This window comes from Pseudopodoces humilis, chromosome 10 (assembly GCF_049639895.1).
Source record: "Pseudopodoces humilis isolate 2021_Gansu_Grassland_sample_001 chromosome 10, ASM4963989v1, whole genome shotgun sequence".
Lineage (NCBI taxonomy): Eukaryota > Metazoa > Chordata > Aves > Passeriformes > Paridae > Pseudopodoces > Pseudopodoces humilis.
The window spans coordinates 25621554-25641696 of NC_142209.1; the positions used below are offsets into that span (position 1 = coordinate 25621554).

Sequence of the window (20143 nt, forward strand, 5' to 3'; positions counted from 1 at the left end):
GGAGCTCATGCTAACTGTAATTATCGTAACATGTTCCTCAAAAAACCTCGAACATCTCAGTGGCTAAATCTCTAAAGCAGAATGCAAACACAGGAGGAAAAGACAAACTGCAGGGAAAACTATATATATATTTCCAGCTTCCACCTGGAAAGTGGCAAAATCTTTTCAGAGGAAATTCTTCTTCCTTACACTGACAGAACCCAAAGTTATTCTACAATGAGTGTGTCCTGAATTTCATTCCAAGATTTAGAAACCACCACTTTATTCAGCAGAGCCAAAACACGAGTAGAAGTAATTCTTGCAAAATGCAAAGAAGAACAATAACCACCAAATATCCTTTCCCCTTCCTGCCCACTCTGGACAATGATAAGTTTGAGGTACTCTGCTCATGGAACCTGAACATGATAGCAAAAACAACCCTACATGAATATTCCATTTTTGAGATGAGGGGGCATTGAAACAATTAAATAAAATAACAATAATAATAATAATAAATAAATAAAATCTCCCATTTTTGTATTTTCCAAATATGAGGAAAGCTTGTTGAACACACAGAGGTTTTCCCAATTCTTCTTATAGGTGGAACATAACAGTAAAGAAAAAAATTTTGTGCTATTTATACTGAGACTTTCGATAAACATACTGAAAATTTATCTCAGAATAGTGAGAACCCAAATAACCTTTCCAAATCAGCTCACTAAAGGAAGATGACTTCAGATTATCTGCCAGAGGACAATTAAAAAATATTTAGAATTACTTCAGAGAGAACTTGTTCAACTTTCATGTTTTTTGACTCCATGTATCACACCTAACTCCACACACTGACTTTCAAAGGTCACATAAGTCCAGTAATGCCCAAAAGAACTCTGAAAGATTAGATATAACTATTGCAACTACAGGCTCTTCTTCATCAAAGACTGCTAGCAATTAAGATAGAGTTACTGTGGTTTATCAAAAAATAAAATTAAAAAAAAATACTGATGCTATAGATTCTGCAACTAAAACTGAAACATGAATTCCAGGCACCAAAAAAAGTTAAAATTCTTTCTTCCCTATTCATTGCAGTTATCATCATTCTAGAAGTGGATTATGAAAAAGATGTCAGGAATGTGAAGAATTACCACGCATGACTGCCTGGTCCTCATAGAAATATGTGAGCCAGATCTAAAAGTAAATGACCGTGCCACTGAGCCCTACACCGCATTGAAATAACTCTGTTCTTACTGAAACAGACCTTAAAAATGAGCCTGGAATCCAGAGCTCTTTGGGTAAGCAGCAGATGTAATCCCATGAAATGTCTCTTTGTACCTACTTCTGTGTTAATACTTCTGTTTGCTAATACTGCTCACACTTAACAGGAACCAACTCCTCCACAGATTTTACGGCTAAATTGTGGTATTGTTCGGTTCACAGTTACACCCTGGACAAATTTTAAACATTAGATGAAGCAGTTCTCCCTTTTGTAATGCAGTTTCTTATTTTAGTCATCTCTTCCTCTAGAGAAGAATGAGGATACCTCAAGTTCACCAGAAAGCAACAAAAGAAAACTCACAGTAGTGACAGGAGAAGCAGAAGAAAATATTTTGCAGAGGATCTTCAACTGCACTAACAAAGAGCATGTCAAGAATAGTCATGCCACTAATAGTTAATACCAAAAAATTCAGAAGTGTTATCCATCTATAAAATTTGAGGCAGCTGACAACTTTCCTGTTAGACCCTACATAAATTGCAGTTAGTATTGACTGAACATCACTAAATGTATCTCCACAGTGCTTTTGCAATGAAGGCAGAACTGGCACCTTCCTTATTCAAGAAATCAAAGTATAAACAGAATGGCTTATCCTGGGTCACCTAAAAAGCCTTCATCAGAAACAGGGGTTACACAGCATTTGTGAATTCCACAGCAGTGACTGAAGGCTGGCGTGAATGTAAACCACCCACATCCCAAGGGTTTGGGGCTTGAGACAAGGGGACACTTTGCTCTCCTTTGCACCTAAGAAAAGGGAGAAATCACAGCTTTCTGCGCTCCCATTTTGATAATGAGACAATGAGAGGACAATGGAAGGTTGGAATTTTTTTTTAATTGTTTTATTCACAGAATGTATTCCTCAGCTATGACTTTTCTTTGCTATTCTGCCTCTTAGAGATGCATTCAACCCAAAAATATCAAACACTTATGAGATAGCTACAACTGACCAGAGAAAGCCTTCTCCCGAGCAATATCCAGTACATCAAGACTTAGAAAAACTGGCAGATTAGATTAAGAAGAAATTTTGGGTAACTCTCTCACATAATTATTTCCTAAAAAATTTATTGAAGTTAATCCTGAAATACCCAGTTGTAGGCATTTTTAGATGCAGGATGATGGACAAAGAGGAGTTCTTGACTGAATTTAGGACAGCAGACTCAACAAGTTAAAAATATTTTGCTTTTTGAACAGGATATTTTGCTGGAAAAGTCAGCATTGGCCCTCATGGGCTTTCTATTTTTCTTTTCATTACTGTAATTTCTGAAGGTAGGATTTAATTATTTATTCCCAGGAATCAACTTTGCACCTGATTTGTCTCAGGGAACTGTGTTCTATTATTCCCCATTGCCCTTTGGGACCAGTTTTACTGTGAAGTAAAACCAGACGAGACAGAATTTGAGAAGATAACCAGGAGCAGAAGACATTTCTCAGAGCACCAGCAAGTAAAGGGCTATTACAAGAAAGAAAGAAAGAAAAAAAAAAAGTGTATTTACAAATGCTGAATGCCTATCTGAAAGACAGTTCATTTCACTGAACCACTCCTGAAATTAAAATCTGCAAATGCTTAAGGCTGTTCATGGGAGCGTTAAAGAGAAACACCCCTTTGTCCAAACAAACCAGTGCAAGAAAGGCATTAATTTGACTCACTCAGATGACAGACTTGCACGTTGTATAACTTAAACATACGTGATGGGGAATATATAGAAGGAAAAAGTGTAGACAGGATGTGTTGGGTGTATGGGAATGATGAGGACAAAGCAAATGGATGTTTTAGCGGCGGCAGAACCACAGGAAGAGGCGGGATGGGGCAGGGTGGGGGGCAGAACAGCACAGAACCACCACAGGATCCTGCCTGTCCACACTGAAGGCTGAAAGCTCAGTTCCAGATACTGATTTTTGGGAATTAACTCAAGTGACAAGAAGAAAACCAAACCCAAAACCTTCAAGGAGTCCTGCAGTGCCTTTCTGTGGGAAAAGAGCCAGCCAGTCCTGATACCTCTGCCCAGCTGGGCTGAGTACTCAGTGACTGGAGCCATCAACATGTACAGCCTAAAAGCCACGGGGACTAAAGATATTTTATTTCCCTTCTTTCTTCCCTCTGCCATTGCCTTGCACTTTGCCAAAGCCCTAAGCATGCTGTAAACCCTTGAAGAGTTTTAGAGATTTGCACCTATCGGGGTGTGTGCGGCCAAGTGCTCAATGGGAAGCATCATTTGGGCTGCTATCGTATTACAAACACAAAATCGGAATATTTAATCAAATAAATTCTGATTACTGTAGTTTAATTAGTTATAACTAGTAATAATTAGTAAATGTGCTAATTAGATTTTTGAGGGGTTAAATCCCAGTCTTCACTAGATGGCTGTCATCACCATAATGCTTTTGCACTTTGGAATTTAATGAATTTCGTGTATTCTCATAATCTCTTGTTAAGCAAATACTATACACCATGATACACATGACAGTGTTAGATAGAACACAGATTATCCAAGTTATTCAGATGCCTGATTTCTACTGATTTACAAGTGAGCTTCAGGCCCTAGCAGAAATTTCAGAGGTCTCTTGCAGAGCTGATGGAAGCACTTTCCCGACAGCAGTGAGGAAGAAAAGGAGGAAAAGACATGGTGATAGCAGACTTCTCACAGCACAGTTATGAAAATATCACTTGGCCACTAAAGCCCCAAAGCACTGTGGCAGGGAAAAGAGGAAAAAGAATTTATGCTGCTGTTTTGGAGTTTTGCTTTTCCTTCATGTGTTTTTTAAATCCCCATCTAGATACTGCCGAGGAAGGACCTATGTTTTCTTCAAGCTCTAGAAGTATCTAGGAAAGAGATGTCACCCAAGAACAGAGAGGAAAGATGGTGACTCTACAGGCCTACAGTTTTCTACAGCTTATCTTCAGTCAGAGTCTGTTTACTGCAGCTTTACCAGTTTAAAAATTCTTAAGTGTCTCTCTTTCACACTACAGACCAGTGCACTGGCAGACACAGTTTAAAGTGAATCAAAGGTTTTAATTGGTATTTGAAAAAGTAAGAAGGTCTCTGAAGCAACTGTGGGTTATTACAATTCCACCTTGAAGTCTAATCCGAGAGCAGGAGTGCCAGTATTGCATAACAACAAAAATAAACACGAGCAGAGACCTACTGTTACTTAAATGTGGACAAGTTGGACCAGCTGTGTAACAGTCAATGCTTCTACAGTAATAAATGTTGACAGCAAAAATAAAAAATGCATTACTGAGGCATCATCAAATGAGCCCTGTCATTACATGGAAACTCCGCCCTGTATAAGCTTGTCAAAAAGTGTTACTGTAATCCTTTGAGAAGCCTCCTCCTCAGGCAATGAAGAAAAAATGTTGAGGATTGGCCCAGAACAGGTGTGTTGTGCTGTAAGGCCAGGATTTAATCACAGATCTCTTCATATTAATCTCACAAAGGAACTAACTTGGATCTATTTGGGCTCATCACGCCACACTGAGATGATTATTTAACTATCCAGTTAAAACAAGCAAACTCCCAGGGTGTTTAAAAATGGTCATTCCAGGGCGTAGAATATTTTACAACTATTATTTGTTTTCCTAATGCCAGCACCAGGCATTGACACTTAAGAGGAACTGATACTACACACTCTTTACAAAGTCAGCACCCGAAAAATCTCAGTGCACACCTTGATCAAGAGTGGCAGAGGCTGCTTATCCCTGCTCTGAGATACTCTTTCTTGATTACAGAAGAAACCCCTTAATGACATCTATTCCCTCTCTGAGAATCCCCCCAGCCCCACTGCCTGAGCAGTAGTTGAAGTGTCCTGTACTGGTGAGCAGGAAAGCAAACATGGTTAGAAAAAGAAAATATGTCCATCAGATGTATGAAATCGTTAGTGCAGCTGCAGAATAACTCTGCATACACAGCATGAGGCCAGACTTCAGCCCCCAGACCTGACTGCACTGGGAAAGGTGGGAAGGACTGTATCCTGGCCAAGTGGCTTCACTGCTGATGGTCACTGAACACACAACTGAATCATCCATTGGCCACTTCTTACCAGAAGAGCCGTGTGAGCACATCAGTGTTCTGCTAATCCAATTTTGCTATTTGTGGCTTGTTCTTACAGCAGTTTTAGGAGTGAAATTATAAAAACAGACAGCAGGACACCTAGACTGTGTATGTACAATGGCACATCAACAGCACGGTCCAAAAGAGGCAGGAGGTTTCCAAAATATCATCTGGTCAACACAGCAACAGCTTGTGATTGACTCAGAACCCTGGAGAAGCAAAAAGAGTGGGACAGCAGGTTGATCTCCCTTTAAGAAAACCTGGGAGAGAAAACAGGTGCAGAAGTTATACACCAGGACAGGCATGTAGGGTTACTATGAGTACACATGTGCATCCCAGTGGTTTTAAGGTATTTATTTGGAGATTATGTAAGAAAAAGCTTAATGGAGTACAACACACAAATCTAAAAATTAAATCCAACTGCTAGTTAGTACGGTATTTTAGCACTTGACACTAAAAAAATATGCAAGAGATTTGCCCCATTAAAATGTTATGAGGCTGAACTGGTAAATTTTACCAATACCTAGATACAAAAGCACAGCATTTAGCTAAACTTGCTATTATTACCACCAGCTACTGAGGTGGCTCACTTAGGTGAGGTAATTTGGTAAAGCTGTTCTGAGCATCCCACCTACACCCCCAGCAGATGCTCAGTGACAGGGAGCTGCCTGTAGCTACAGCCAACATCAGCTGAACACCTGGAGCAGCAGCTGGAGTGGTACCAGTACTCCTGAACCCAAATAACCATCAGAGGGCACTGCAAAACACGCTGTGCCAAACAGGATTATGCAATGGCTTTGCTGGAAGCTTTCATGTGCATGAGAATTTCAGCTGCATAAACTCACTCATTACTGACTTCATGCTGTCATTTACAAATGTTTCCAGTTCTGGTTCTCTCTCACACACACTTCTGTTCACAGCAACGCTACACTGATGACTGCTCTTTTTAAAGCACAAAAGAATTTTCTGCTTATCTTCTTGTGGTTTTATGATGACTTATTATGACTTGCTATTAAGAAAACAGTAACAGAAACCGGACTCTGTATCCTGTTTGCTATTGTAATATTTGGGAAAAAATTGCACCAACTGCAGTAAGACCTTAAAAAAGAAAAGGTGTTGATGTTTGAACACTTGAAGTTGTCAAGTACAAGGCTTACAAGAAAGCTACATGTTACGTAGCTAACCACAAAAAGGCAGTACATTGTTTTCAGGCTGAAGCCCTCTATTGAGTACAGACTGCTTGTCAAATACTCCCTCTCTGGAATAGTAATTTCATAAAGCAAGGTTACTTTTTGTTTTGAAAACTTCCTGCTTCAAAGGCAAAAGTGTCTAAGATCACCTTTGCAGTGTGCTTGTAACACTGAGTGGAGCCAAGGTGTAAGTAAATATCCTATTTGTGTATAGAACCCATAGTGTCTGGAAAGCTGCCCCCAAAGTTTATGAAATTTTCCATCCGTTTTCTGAATGTCAAAGTGTGTTAGAAAAAGCTCCTGTTGGGGAAGAAATGTCACCGGTGCTTTCAGTGACAGAAGAACAAAGACTACAGAAGACTTGGACAAAGGTAGATTTTGGAGAAATGTATAAAAATCCATTTTCCATTCTCCCTAGACTGGTCGAGCACTCAGGGGAAGAAGCCAGGAGACAACAATCCCATGTGGGGACTGGACTGTCACTGTCACTGCTCTTGGCCATCCAGTGAAGGACGAAGAGCAGCTCAGGACAGGAGCCAGTTCCTGGTTCTGTGTCCAGTCTGGTGTCCTGTTCCTCTGTCCCTATCCTATCACTTCTAGTTTCTTCTTCTTTCCCTTGTTTGCTCTTATCTCTCTGACTTTGTATGCTTTTATGCTGTATCCCTCAGTTTTTATGCTGCTTTGTATGCTTTGTATGCTGTATCCCTCAGTTCTCTACCTTGTTAACAGTTTTTAATTTTGAACCTCTCTTGGAGCTCATCTGTGATGTAAATTTCACCTTCTTACAAAAGCATTGAAAAAACTTCCATACTCAACACACTCCTGTTAAAATGCAATAAAAAATTCAGTTATACCGTGCCTTGGATTTTTGTTGTAATCCTCATATTTAAATTTGTGTTAAGTATTAACAAAATTTAAGTCAATTTCTTTACCAATGAATTACAGGTAGCATAAATAAAGAAAAAAAAGTGAATGACAGATATTGTGCAGATAATGTGCCTTCATATTATAGTCAGTAAATCTTGTACTAATGAGATACAAGATTTAAATGTGAAGAATGTGTTAAGTGAATTATTGTCAATCAATGTCTATACAACAGAATAAGAATAATCTTGAATGGCAACACACCTACTATTATAAATTCCTAAGTACTTAATTACTTCAAAATGTCACTCAATTCATAGAGTAGCAGATAAATATCGTTCAGCTGCGTAACTCACTGTGTCTGCTTCTGTGTAAGTGAAACACTGGTTTTGAGAAGTCTTGTCTTCATTTATGCATTCTGCATCATTATGAATGGTGGTTCAGTACTGGTGTACTGGTTGAAGTTGGTTTCAGCCCTCTTTTAAACAGACACATTTAAGATATATTAATCTACTTTTGTTTTCTATCTATGACTTGGAGCTGGACAGTGGCAAAAAAATCTGATAATCTTCCTTGTATGAGCATATTAAGCTCTATAATATCACTATAATGTAAACAGTCACTGGTGAACTAATGTCCAGAAAAAGGAAATAACCTGAAAATGAAAAGACCAAAAAGGAGGAGTTGTTCTGAGAGATCCAAATACACAAAGGAGACTTTACCTTTTTCATTTCTGTCAATGGAAGAGACATGAAAACACATCATACCCAACTCCACTGACTAAAGAAACATCTGGTTAATTTACATCCCTGGTGATTAGTGGAAGCCAGGAGGTATCTGCAGCAACTTTCAGTGCTCACCTCATCCTTTATGTCTTCCTGCTGCTGAGCACTGAAGATCTCCATCGCAGCCATCAGCCTCATCATTAGCTCATCCACTGTTGTGTTACCTAGCAACAAAGGAAGATAGGTGAACTTCATTTCATTGAAGTTATTAAACAAAAAAGAAGTCATTTTAGAATTAATCCATAAGAAATAGCCAGACTTAAAAAAAAAAAAAAAAGGCAAGAGTAGAAAATGCAAGAATCTCAGTAAAATGCTTTCAGTTCACCTTTTTACTGAAAACTCAAAATTATTTTTACAAAGGTTGATCACAGGTTAAAATTTCAGGTGGTGCAAATCGCAACAACTGCTTTTATGCTTGCATAAATCAACTCTACTTTGTCTTTTAGTCACTAATGTTAAAGGAAAGCAGTAGATCTGGGATTCCCTAATGTGAAATTGATTTTACAGTTTTAGAATTCCCAGGGAGACCAAAGCAACTGCTTAGTCAACAAAAAGGTGGGATGTTGGCAGCGGCATCCAAGTGGATTGGTTTAAAACAATGGAAAAACGCAGAATACAATGATTGAACGGATGTGTGTGCACATTTTGAGTATAACAAGTAATAAAATTTAAAATACTGTATTTTCTTCAGTCTATTTACTTGTCAAAAAACGTGCAATGCTAATGAGGTGGAAAGTCATGTCATCCATGTGTGTATCATGAAATAGAACACATAGAGAGGAAAACAGACACCTCCCTGTGTTTTCCTTCCAGCATGCCTCCAGTCTTCATAAAGACTGAAAGATTACTTTAATTTCCTACTAAGATGCATTCATAGTATAGACTTATAATTCTTAGTAAAGACTAGAATACCCATTAAAGCTACTTGTTGTAGTAGTTAAAAGGTCTTAAACCACAAGAAATGATCAAAATCTATAAAGTCTTAACATCTGCCAGCCTAAACAGCTGTTGGACCCCAGCAGAACAAGTACCACTAAAGAAAACAAGACTGTCCCCATAGTTTCCAACCCCAGGAAAAAAAAAATAAAAATCAAAAGTAAACTTAGACAGTCTGCATTTCAATAAATGCCACTGGGGTCTTAGGTTTCTATATAGTTGTATCTCTTCTGTCAACATGCCTTCTTGCCCAGCCCTGAAAGGCCCTCATTGTTCCCATTTCTAACATTTGCTACCTTAGCAGAAAATGTTATCCCACATGCTACAACACGCAGGACTTCAGAGACTACCATTCATTGAGGCAGTATTGTTAAAAGATACCAGTGTCCCCTTTCCTGGGAAAATAACAACCAGAGATTGTGTGATTTTTGTTAAAGGATAACTTTAACTAAGGCTACAATAGGTGATCGTTTTAGTTTAGTGCAAAAGATTGCAGAAAACCTGACAAATCATTAAAACTTAATGCATGTAATTAAATAATCTGGATTTTTTTTAATATAAAGCTGTATTGTATTATGACTTTGAATTGTTGCTAAAGCAGTTATTTAAGTCAGTAGCTCCACTGACTTCATTGGGATGGCAAAAGTTCTGAACTGTACTGCAGCCAGAAAACCAAGCAATTTATAAGACTTTCTATGAAATAACCTATGAAACCAGTTTTATAAATTACAGGCATTCAAATAATGAATTAGTGTTGTGCTGTACCTTGCATTGAGGAGACAAAGTCAGTGTAAAAATTAACTATTTTGTCCTCAGGAAGGAACACGGCAAATTCCTCAAGAAAATTAATAATCCAAGATGCAGAAAGAAACACTAATGCTTGTCTGCAAAAGGCAGCATTTCCTGAGGATGAATATCCTCAGGAAAATGAGATTACAATAAAGATTGCTAGATACAAGCAATAAAAAAATGAGGACACAGTGTCATAAAAACAAACATGTGGAGAAAGCAGAAGAAATGAGAGGCAGCCATTCTTTGATGTGCTCTAATTTGAAGAGTTACTGAGAACAGCAGTCAGAGGGCAACACTCCACATCTAAGTCATCTTGCTGTCAGTGAAATCAGAGGAATGGTTACACCAGAAAGAACTGCTCAAGTAAGCCAGAAGGCTTCATTTATGTGAGATTATATTAGGAACTTAAATCCTGATCTGATGTGGGGGGTCTCAATGCAGCAGGTCTGAAAAAACAACTCAGGTCCAAACATTAGCAACAGGAGCCCAGGTATTAACAAGGAGCTACACACAAAGAACCAAATGCATTCTGGCACTGTGCAAAAAGCCAAGATCCTTTAGAAATCAAGAATGTATCTGGATATAAATCTGGAAAACTAAGCGTAGCTCCTTATTTAGGAAATTAAGCTTCCACTTAAAAAAGAAAAAAGAAAAACGTAAACTGAAATTCTACTACAGTCATGGCAACTCCAACCTCTAACACAATGCTAATTAATACATTTATGAGTAGTAGATAATTATACCCTGGCAACTTAAAGTATGTTTTGTGTAAAAAATTAATATTTTGGACATCTGAAAAAGAAACAGTTAGCAAAGACCTCTTATAACAGTTTCAATACTCACATAAGGAATAATTGTAATATAAAGAACTGTACCTTGTATTACATTCAACACTTCATTAGATGATCGTTTTCCCATAATAATAAGGAAAAGTGGAAACTGGTCTGTCTTCTGAGTTCGAATTGTTTGGGCTACAACACTCCCAAAATGTCTAGTGCACATCGTCAGAAACCTTGTGGGGGAAACAAAATAGTTAACATTGTAGAGGATTTCTTGAAGTTTAAAAAAATAATTATTTAAAAAAATTCAGCAGTTTAACTACATGTTACCTACTGTTTAACATGTTCTGCATTCAGTTCTAGAGCTCTTTATCTCTTTTTATGACTAAATTATTATAATATTTTCAAACATGATAGGGCCTAGGTTGTCTAAATTAAAACAATTAACAACTGCTTGAGACAGTGATTTATTTCATGGAGAATTCCATTTCCCATTACACTTTGTGAAGACTATAATTCAAAACTACCCCCCAAAATAATCATGCTGAATCAATTGTTTAAAACTTCTAAAGAGAAACTAAGTAGAGCAGAAATCTAATAAACATGGTGAAGTATAAAAATAGTAAATTTCATACAAAAGCATAATTTAGTAATGAAAGATGAAGAAATTGGTTTTATCAGTCACAGAATTAAAACATGGGACTTCAGAATTGTATTTTCTTTTGTACTTGTGCCCTGACAGTGACATACTTAGCAGTGTGGTCTAAAAAAAAATAATTCTAAGCTTTTGACCAAAAAAAGCTCTTAGATATTAGCATACAGAAGTCTAACATTAGTATTCTTAACACGATCTTGAATAAATGAAAAAACTGATAAAGCTTTTCTCTTCCATTAAAGGACTGTTTGAAATTAGCATTTCTTTCAAGAGAAAAGGGTAGCTTATGATATGTTTTCAGATCTGATGGTAAAAAGTAAATGTCATAATAATAATGAATTATGAAAGACCAAATGCAAATATAGAATGCTTTAATAAGATCCAATTTAATAAAGTCTGTAAAAATAATGGACTTTTAATAACACGGGTCACAAAAGGCAAAACAGTGGAAATTCTGAGGACTAGCCACTGGTACAGGCTTATTAATTCTTAATTATGTTCATGAAAGGCAACTTAAATCGTGTGTTTTCTTATGCCTTATGATAATATTTTAGGTAACAACTACTCTGAAATGTATGCTCTAACTGAAGAGCAAAGTCCCGTTGTCACATGCATTAGAAGCCAAATCTATTTGAAAAGACAAGCTGCATTAAAATGTCAAGTGCTCCAAGCAATTTCTTCTCAAAGATATTGAAAATATTCAAAATTGTGATAATTTTAATCAATATATATCTATTGTATCCAATAAAATGGCTAAAAATGGATAAGCCTGACAAGCACAGCATTGGGCTTATTCAAGGCACCTGAAGTACTAAAAAAAACTCTTCTCAGACAGAATTTGTCTTTGGCTGCAGTTTGGGTGAGGGTGGCAAGTAAGTATTTCAAAGCCATAAGTGTATTTTTCAAAACAACCACACACAAAGAAGACATCAAAAAAGCTGAACAAATTCTGCTGTATCGGAAACAGCAACATAGACACATCTGGTAAGGGTAAAACAGCATCTGTAAAGTCTGAACATATAAACTCTTCAGGTAAATAATGGGTTTTGATGTTTTCCTTTCAAGGTGGGAACAGGTAAGTGAAATGTTGGCCTCACAGAAGTCAGTGGTGATCTTCCACAGCAAAATGACTCATGTGAGTTCAAGGTTTCACTCCTGGAAGCAAAAAAGACAGTGGACAATTGAGCTGAATTCCTGAGATTTGTGCATTAAAAGTGTTTAACGGTCTTCAACACACCACAGAAGAAAAGCACTCAAGTTTCATGGAAAAACAAAATATTTAACTGGAGGTGAAGAAGTGCTGTAAGGAATTAGGCTAGAAGGAACAAAACTAAAGAGACTCCTACAGTACTAGTTATACTAATCAAAGGTGCTGGGTTGTTAAATCTTTTTTAAAGTCTATTTTGTATTTAGTCAACCAATAACTCAGTCCCAAAATATTTTTTACTGTTAGAAGTGAACAGAACCAAAAAAACTTGGTGCAATAACAAGCATCTTATTCTGTACATCACTTGCAAGGGATTTTCTTACTTTCATCTAAACAGAAGTGTGCCAGATCTCTCAGTGGCATCTCCAGAGCTGCCAAAAAAATTGCCTGTGGAGTCCATCAAAGAGACAGATGTCCCTCCAGGGAAAAGGGCTTTCCACAGGATTGGATTACTGTGATCTCCAACCAACAGTGGAAATAGAGGAATGCTGCTTCTCAGAGAGGGAGGGCAGAGAGCACCCTTCTAGTCCTTTTATTTTGAAATTACAAAAATATTCAAGGAGGGAGTAGGAGAAAGGCAAAAAAGCATTTTATGAAGTAAAAATCTATTTAAAAAAATAAACTCAGAAGTTACAAAAAAGAAGTTCATCAAGAAAAGTAACAATTGTTGCAGGCAGCACCATTTCTTTCATGAGTCAGTAGCAATGAAACCAGCAGTTACAGCTACAGAATAAACATGGACACTGACCATGGCTTGACAAACAGAGAAACAAGATAAAAAAAATAATTGAGAAGCTATTGAAGTTGTTAAAATGTAGACTGAACAGGTATTAATGCTTAGATACAGTTCACTTTTTAGTTAAAAACAGCACAAAGGAAAATTTATTCTGGTGCCATGAAGATGTTGACCGGGGGAGTTGCTGGTGCCTGCACAGTGATTATCCCTCCAATGCACTTTGAGACAACCTGTGTGAGGAGTTATCATCTCTGTAGCACGTGAGTTTTCCAGAGAAGAATGTTATCATTTCCTACCAGCTAATATATAAGGCCTTATATTAAAATACACTCCTGGCATAGCTTTTTGGCAATTGCATTTATTTTTTAAAATAATTTTTATTAACGGAGTAACTTATTTAATATTATTTTAAAATAAGGTCCTAGAATGCAATTATGGCAAAATAATAGCTTTGAGAATCTACTGAAAAATGTTCTAAATATTACCGAGTCTCAAACCCAAAGGAAATACTTACTACAACTTAAGCCTCAAGCCTATGTTCTATCATAGCCCCTGATCTCATGCTGTGTAGCACTCTGTATATGCTGGGGTCTAGCAATAATTTGTTTCTGCGAAAATCTGCAGCTTTTAATTTTTAATTACAAAATTGGCAACTTCTGGCCAAAGTGCTAGTCATCAAAAGTGTGGATCTCAGAGCTTAATATTATTTGATATCTGGAAAAAAGCTAGGATGGTAAATACTTTAGAAAACCACAAAAATTCCTTTAGTATTTCAGTTTAAAGAATTTGGTAAGTTAGGAAGATCTCTGGTGCCAGTTCCTGAAAGGGACAAGGCAGAGGCACAGCTTGGCTTCCAACTGTTGTTTTGTATTTTCCAATGTGAACTCGTTCAAAGCCACTCCTGCCTAGTAGAAAGAGATTCTACAAAGAAATGGAAAACTGTAGAGGAGTTAAAGGAAGATTTGGCAAAGAACTGAGGATTATGAGCAATGAGAGTTCTCTGCATCTCCTTTAAAAAACACAGCACAAGGCAGCACTTCTGCCTGTTGCCCTTGGCCTTGATCCAGCAGGACTCCAGAGGAGCAGAGGAATTCAGTATCCTTTCTCTGCAGAAAAGTGCAGAAAAGTGGCCATCAGCATGGTCTTGAAAGACATGGACACCACCCACCAGTCACCACTGAAAACAAATACTAACAACTCAGTGCCTGTCCTCCTCCTGATCCCAACTTCCTGCAGGAATCAAACTGATGGTACAACCTGATAGGATGAATAGCTCTGCATACACCACCAAATTAATCTACCTTCTCAAGGCATCATGAATAAAATGTAAATCCCAAGCAGTCAACGCAGTGGCAGGAAGAGCAGCTAAACCTAAAATGTTAACTCTAGCTGGTTTATGTTAACTAAGTAGTCTGCAGAAGGAAACCAATTCAGAGCAGGTTACATCTTGCACACAGTAGTGTGTTCCTGGAATGTGCAGAGGGACACTTGGTGCAACATTTTGAAAGTTTTTTGTGTTCAAAAAAAAAGAAAATTGCAAGCTCTCATTGGCTTTTGTTTTTCTTAGCCACTCCCCAGCACCTTAATGCTATTTAACAATTGTATTAGCAAATGTCTAGTACACTTAAGGTCAAACTTTCTTCCATAAAGACTCATAAATAATAACAGCTCATATATAAAAAACTGTATAAAAACTCAGCTGTCAAATGTATGGAAAAACACATTAAAAAGAAATATTAAAAAATTCACAGCAGTTTAGATCTTCATAGTATTTTAAATTCTCTTTATTTTCTGTATCAACAGAAATAACAAAGATCTGGTTATTTGTTACAGTCTTTCTCATATAAATTCCTGTAGCTATTTTATATTTTTATGCACTGAAGGGAAAACTTTGGAAAAGTTTCCTGCTAAAATGGGGCCCTTTGGCACATGGTGCCCACTATGTTTTTTGGAAAGAACTTTTTAACAGAACAGAAAGGCTGCACCGGAGATGTTTTTTGCTGTATCTTCTTAGCCTAAAGTCCTCCTCAGAAAGCAGCAGCAGCAGAAAAATCTGACAATCTCTTCTAAAAGACCTTTCAGAACACAAACTGGATGACTTTGGGCCAAAAAAATGTGATTTATTTAAGACTAGATAATTCCCAAAGCCTTAAATTCCTTAAACAGCCTTTAACATTTCAGAAATGGGTTTGGAGAAAAAGTAACTTCTTTGCTGAGCATGAAGAAAACAATTATGAATATTCAATATGCAAGATTTCTGATTATTTTTAATAATAATTAAATAATGTGCAAAGTCAACATAAGACTTATTAAAATGTTAACGTAAAAATAACATTTTTGTATTGGGTATTTACAGTTTTAAAAGAGTAGAAGCTGAGGTCCTGAATTGGTATATTAAAATAAACTTGGTCTCCATAATACAGTTACTGCCTTACTCACATTGGTAGGGTTGTAACTCAAACACAAGGAGCAGCAGACACAAAGCATGTTTGAAAGATGTATACAGCAGCCTAAATCAAATTATGTGAGTATCATCTACAGGATCCACATGCTAAAAAAAACGATTCAGATGCTTTGCATGCTTTTATCCACTTCTTTATGTAGAAGTAAAGCCTACATGAGTGGGTTATCTATCTCTTCCTAAAACATGGAATATCTGACTCCCATCCTGAAAGGTTCAACCAGTTTAAATACTTCACAACCCCATTCAGCCTAAACCACAGCCCTCTAGAAAGCCATTAGTCCACCTCTGGACACCAGGCAAAGTCATTGGTGAAAGCAGAAATAATATATAGCTTGACCCCTTGCCAGAGCACTGCACAAAGAATGGAACACACAAGATGCACTTTCACCATCACCTACAATGCACTGTATGATTTCCTAAGGCCTACCCAAGGCTTGCCACAGGCAGATTTAATATGCAGATTTAATATACAGATTTAATGATAGCTTAGGTAAGAACAGACAGTGTGTTTAGTTACTTTACAGATGTTGGTAAAGTGGGAGAAGCTACAAGCACATCAGAATTCAGAGAATTCAGATTAATCTTCACAAGTCAAAGAATCATCCTGAAAACTAAAATACAATGCTGTAAGGTCAATGAAAGTATTCAAACTGGAGGAAAGATTGCACAAATGCAGCAGGAGAACCAAGCAATAAGAGAAAACAACCAGATCCTTCCTGAAAACAGTCCAACAAATGTCTTGACCACCTGTTCTTCTGCCTTCACCTCTTTTTTTCACAGGACACAAAAAGTTTTATTTTTTCACCTTTTCTGTTCAAAAAGCTTAATCAACTAGATTGTAATTTCAGTACAGTGGGATAGAACATTCTTTGAGATTTTGTTTTAGAGCAGGGTCTTAAAACATATGCTTAAAAATCTATCAATTTAATTAATTCCTTGGATATAATAGCTATTTTTCTCAGATGACCTTAAAACATTGCTAAAGGCATAGAAACTGATGCACTGAAAACCTTGATAACATCAGAGAGGCTGCTTTCTATTTATAGCTGGATATTATAGACATCCATATCTTCCTAATCACGACCAGATCAAAATGCATTCTCTGCTGATTTTTAGTTTTCCAAATTTGGGCATTTTTAGATTACTAACATGAAATTACCTTGAAGCACATAAATATTTAAGTAGGGATAGTTTACCTTTTCTGGTGGGTGTATAATAAACAGTTTAACCATCATCTATATACAGGCTGTTTTGTTCTCCATCTAAAGAGACAATCACCTTTTATCCTTTTCCTTTTTTTTCTTCGTTTTAGTGCTATTAGGAAACTATTCACAAGTCCAACCCTGAACAATACTATGCAGTAATTATGACTAAATGACAAAGAGATGCGAACAATTACCGAGTCCATTTTGAAACCCTACACTAATAAAGTCATTAGATGCTGCCCTTGCCATGAGCCTTCTAAAAGCTTCTGAAGTTACAAGAACACACGGCATTGTTCGTTAGGACAATTGCTGCTGGCAGAATGCAAACCTTGAGTTAAACCATGCTGCAAATTGATCTTGACATTCTGTTAAGACCGCCACTAAAATCAAAAGCAAAGGAGAAAAGGAGAAAATGAGCGGGTGGGATGTAATCATGGAACAGAAGGGTTCCCTCCTCACCTTCTTTCCTCTTTCTCCTCAAAACAAACCATACAGAAAATGACAAACTCGCCTGATGTTTGAGAACCTTTATTTTTAAAACATTAATTAGACTTCTGACCTGTTTATATTGACTGGCACTGTATTGCTATTAAAGTAAATTAAATAAAAAATTGCAGAATACAATAGAAAGGGTTTTCACACTGTTCTGTGAAACCTGTTAAGGATTTAGTGCGTAAAGAACACGTCCAACAGTTTTGTAAGCAACATACACAGAATCTGTGGTCACTCCTGAAGAGGCAGTGAGAAATTAACCCACATCCTCCCGCTCTCACAGACCCCACACCTGCAATATATTTGCTGAAGGATCAAATGGGATTGGGGAGCTGGAGTAATATGGTCAACTGGTCTTCATCCAGGCATGCATCATTCAGTAGGTTAGAATTAAGGGTCAGCAACTGTGAATATGGCTAATCACTTGATGACGGAAATTGCAGGTGAAGACAACCTGCTGCTGAGAGCACTTTAGCAAATTAACTCTTTCCTAAGCTTAAGCAAAGTGAAAAACTATCATTTGAACATTTAAACTAACAAGTACCTGTCATCAGAGCAAAACTGCAAACACCTTGAAATACGGTGTTGCCCAAGGGCAATGATATCAAAAGCTAAAAAGCTGCTACAGATTTGAGAGTCACTGTCTCATGGTTTTGGCTTTGCTTGGCAAACACTGTGTGCTGGAATGTCTTGATATTATGCATTATCTGTGTTTGTAAATGCTGTGTGTACAAATATAAGGTGTGTGTGCATATAAATCACTATACATCTTTCCTGGATACGAATTTATTAGTGCACATTAATGAACTAACAAAACCAGCTAGGCTTGTGTTTGCATAAACATATACAACTCTCACACACGTACTTGTATTAGAACAATGGTATTAAATCAACTCTTTGAAGTCAAAAAGTGCCAGAACTAGAGCTGTTCATGTCTGGCTCTCCTGCTCATCGAACCTGGAATCCCTCTGGAAACCTGAGGAATTGCTCAGCCCATGTGATGGCCTGATACAGGTGTGTGCTTGGGCCAAATGGCAGGGCCAGAACTGCCAGCACCCCCGCAGTCAAACTGCCAGCACCCCCCTGCCATCTCCCCCCAAATTTCTGCTTTCTGAAGGGGCATGGTAGCAATCCTCACTGCCAGCAGTTGAAAGGAAACAATGATTTTTAAGCTCACGATTAAGCTCAAATTGAGTGGAATATATCAAGAGCAAAAGTTAGAGAAATATGTGTTGCTTTGTGGTCTTTTTCCTCCTTTGATGGGAACATATCACAAGAGTATCTCAAAGAGTTGCTCTCTACACTGAAGTCTAAACTATGGAGATAAAGATTTCACGTATGTTCCTTAACTGTACCATAAAAGAACCACACTATTTTCCTAAATGAAGACTACTTATTTTATTTTCCCTTTATTATAATTTTATTATGATTAATGAAAAAATTCACAATAACAGAACTTACTCAAAGTAACTGCTTCCTTCACTGCAAACCTGATGTCAGAGGCAATTAAAACCCATGGAAGCCAAAACAAAACTACCCCACAACTGTATTAACTAGACCTTGCCTTCATTTTGACAAAGTAACAGTCCTGGGTGGCTGCAGAAAGGAAGATTTTAGTATCTGACTCCCAAAGTTGTAATGCTTATGCTTTGGCACTACTGCTGGCAGGTACTCAGTGCTCACACAGCATTTTACTCCTACCTACGGACTCTCCTCAATCTGTTGGAATGGATATTGAAGATTGAGAGATTCCAAAAGAAATGTGCTACTGTACAGTAATGCAGTGTTTTAAAGCACATTTCTGCATCAGTGTCAGTTGAGAAACACTTTAAAAGTTGGGGAAAACAAGATTTTGGAGCTGGTTTTGTTCCATAGTGTTTAGGGCCGACCCTCATTTCATTAATGAGAAAATTGAAAACAATTATTAGGACTAATTTTGGAACAGAATGACATCCATGGATCAGAACATTCAGAATATTTTTTTGGATTATACAAGGAAAGTCTTTATACCTGTTTGAATTTATTCATGCCATTGCACAGTACTGAAACCACATCTTTCACGACTGACATTGAGGTGTCCCTGCTGACTGCTGTAAATCAAGTGGGCCTGATTCCTCTGCTGTCCCACCCTGGCTTTTCCAGCATCTTTACAATGCAATTTTAAGAGTATAAATGAGCTGTTCTTGGGTTACACCAGCAGGCAAAACCCAGTTCCTCCTGTTGTTGCTGTTGTCTTCTCACCATTCAAATAAAAAGCTACATTTAACTGTGTTCATAGGGATACAGAACAGAACAGACTCTAAGACCAGTGTCACAACATGAAGGGTAGTGGTTGAACAGGGGGACTGAGTATTTATTTATGGGAATTCCCACAGTGCACTGGCACTTCCCAAAGGGAGAAGGAAGCATCGTTCCCCCTCTAGAAATCACAGTCTAAGGAGCAGGATGTGGCACTAAACACGACTGAGAAATTATTCTAATTTGTGCCAGCATGCCTTGTTTACCCCTTACTATTTTTTGACCTCACTGTTAATATGACAGTTTCTTTGCTGTTTTTAACAGAAAGCAAAAACTGAAGGCTTAAAAACCCTATCGTCCAGCGCAATCAGGGCCTAAGTTCATTGGGAGCAGCTATAAAGCCTTAAACAAGCCCTTTATTTTGTGTTTTAAGAAGTGTCATAAGGAGTTAATAGGACACAGCTGTACAGGCTCTTTCTAACAAGCAGCTTCTGTCGCTTTG

The 20143-nt window shown here is 37.5% G+C and overlaps 1 protein-coding gene across 2 annotated transcripts in view; it reads right to left on the bottom strand.

Annotated features, from left to right (window-relative positions):
- Positions 1-20143, bottom strand: part of FAF1 (Fas associated factor 1) — a 153454-nt gene that overhangs the window by 19640 nt on the left and 113671 nt on the right. For both annotated transcript variants that reach the window (XM_005521141.3, XM_088060187.1), the window contains exons 14-15: positions 10741-10877; positions 8213-8301 (exon numbers count right to left, since the gene is read on the bottom strand). In XM_005521141.3, coding sequence (XP_005521198.2) covers positions 8213-8301; positions 10741-10877 — 226 coding nt within the window. The remainder of the gene's footprint in view (positions 1-8212; positions 8302-10740; positions 10878-20143) is intronic.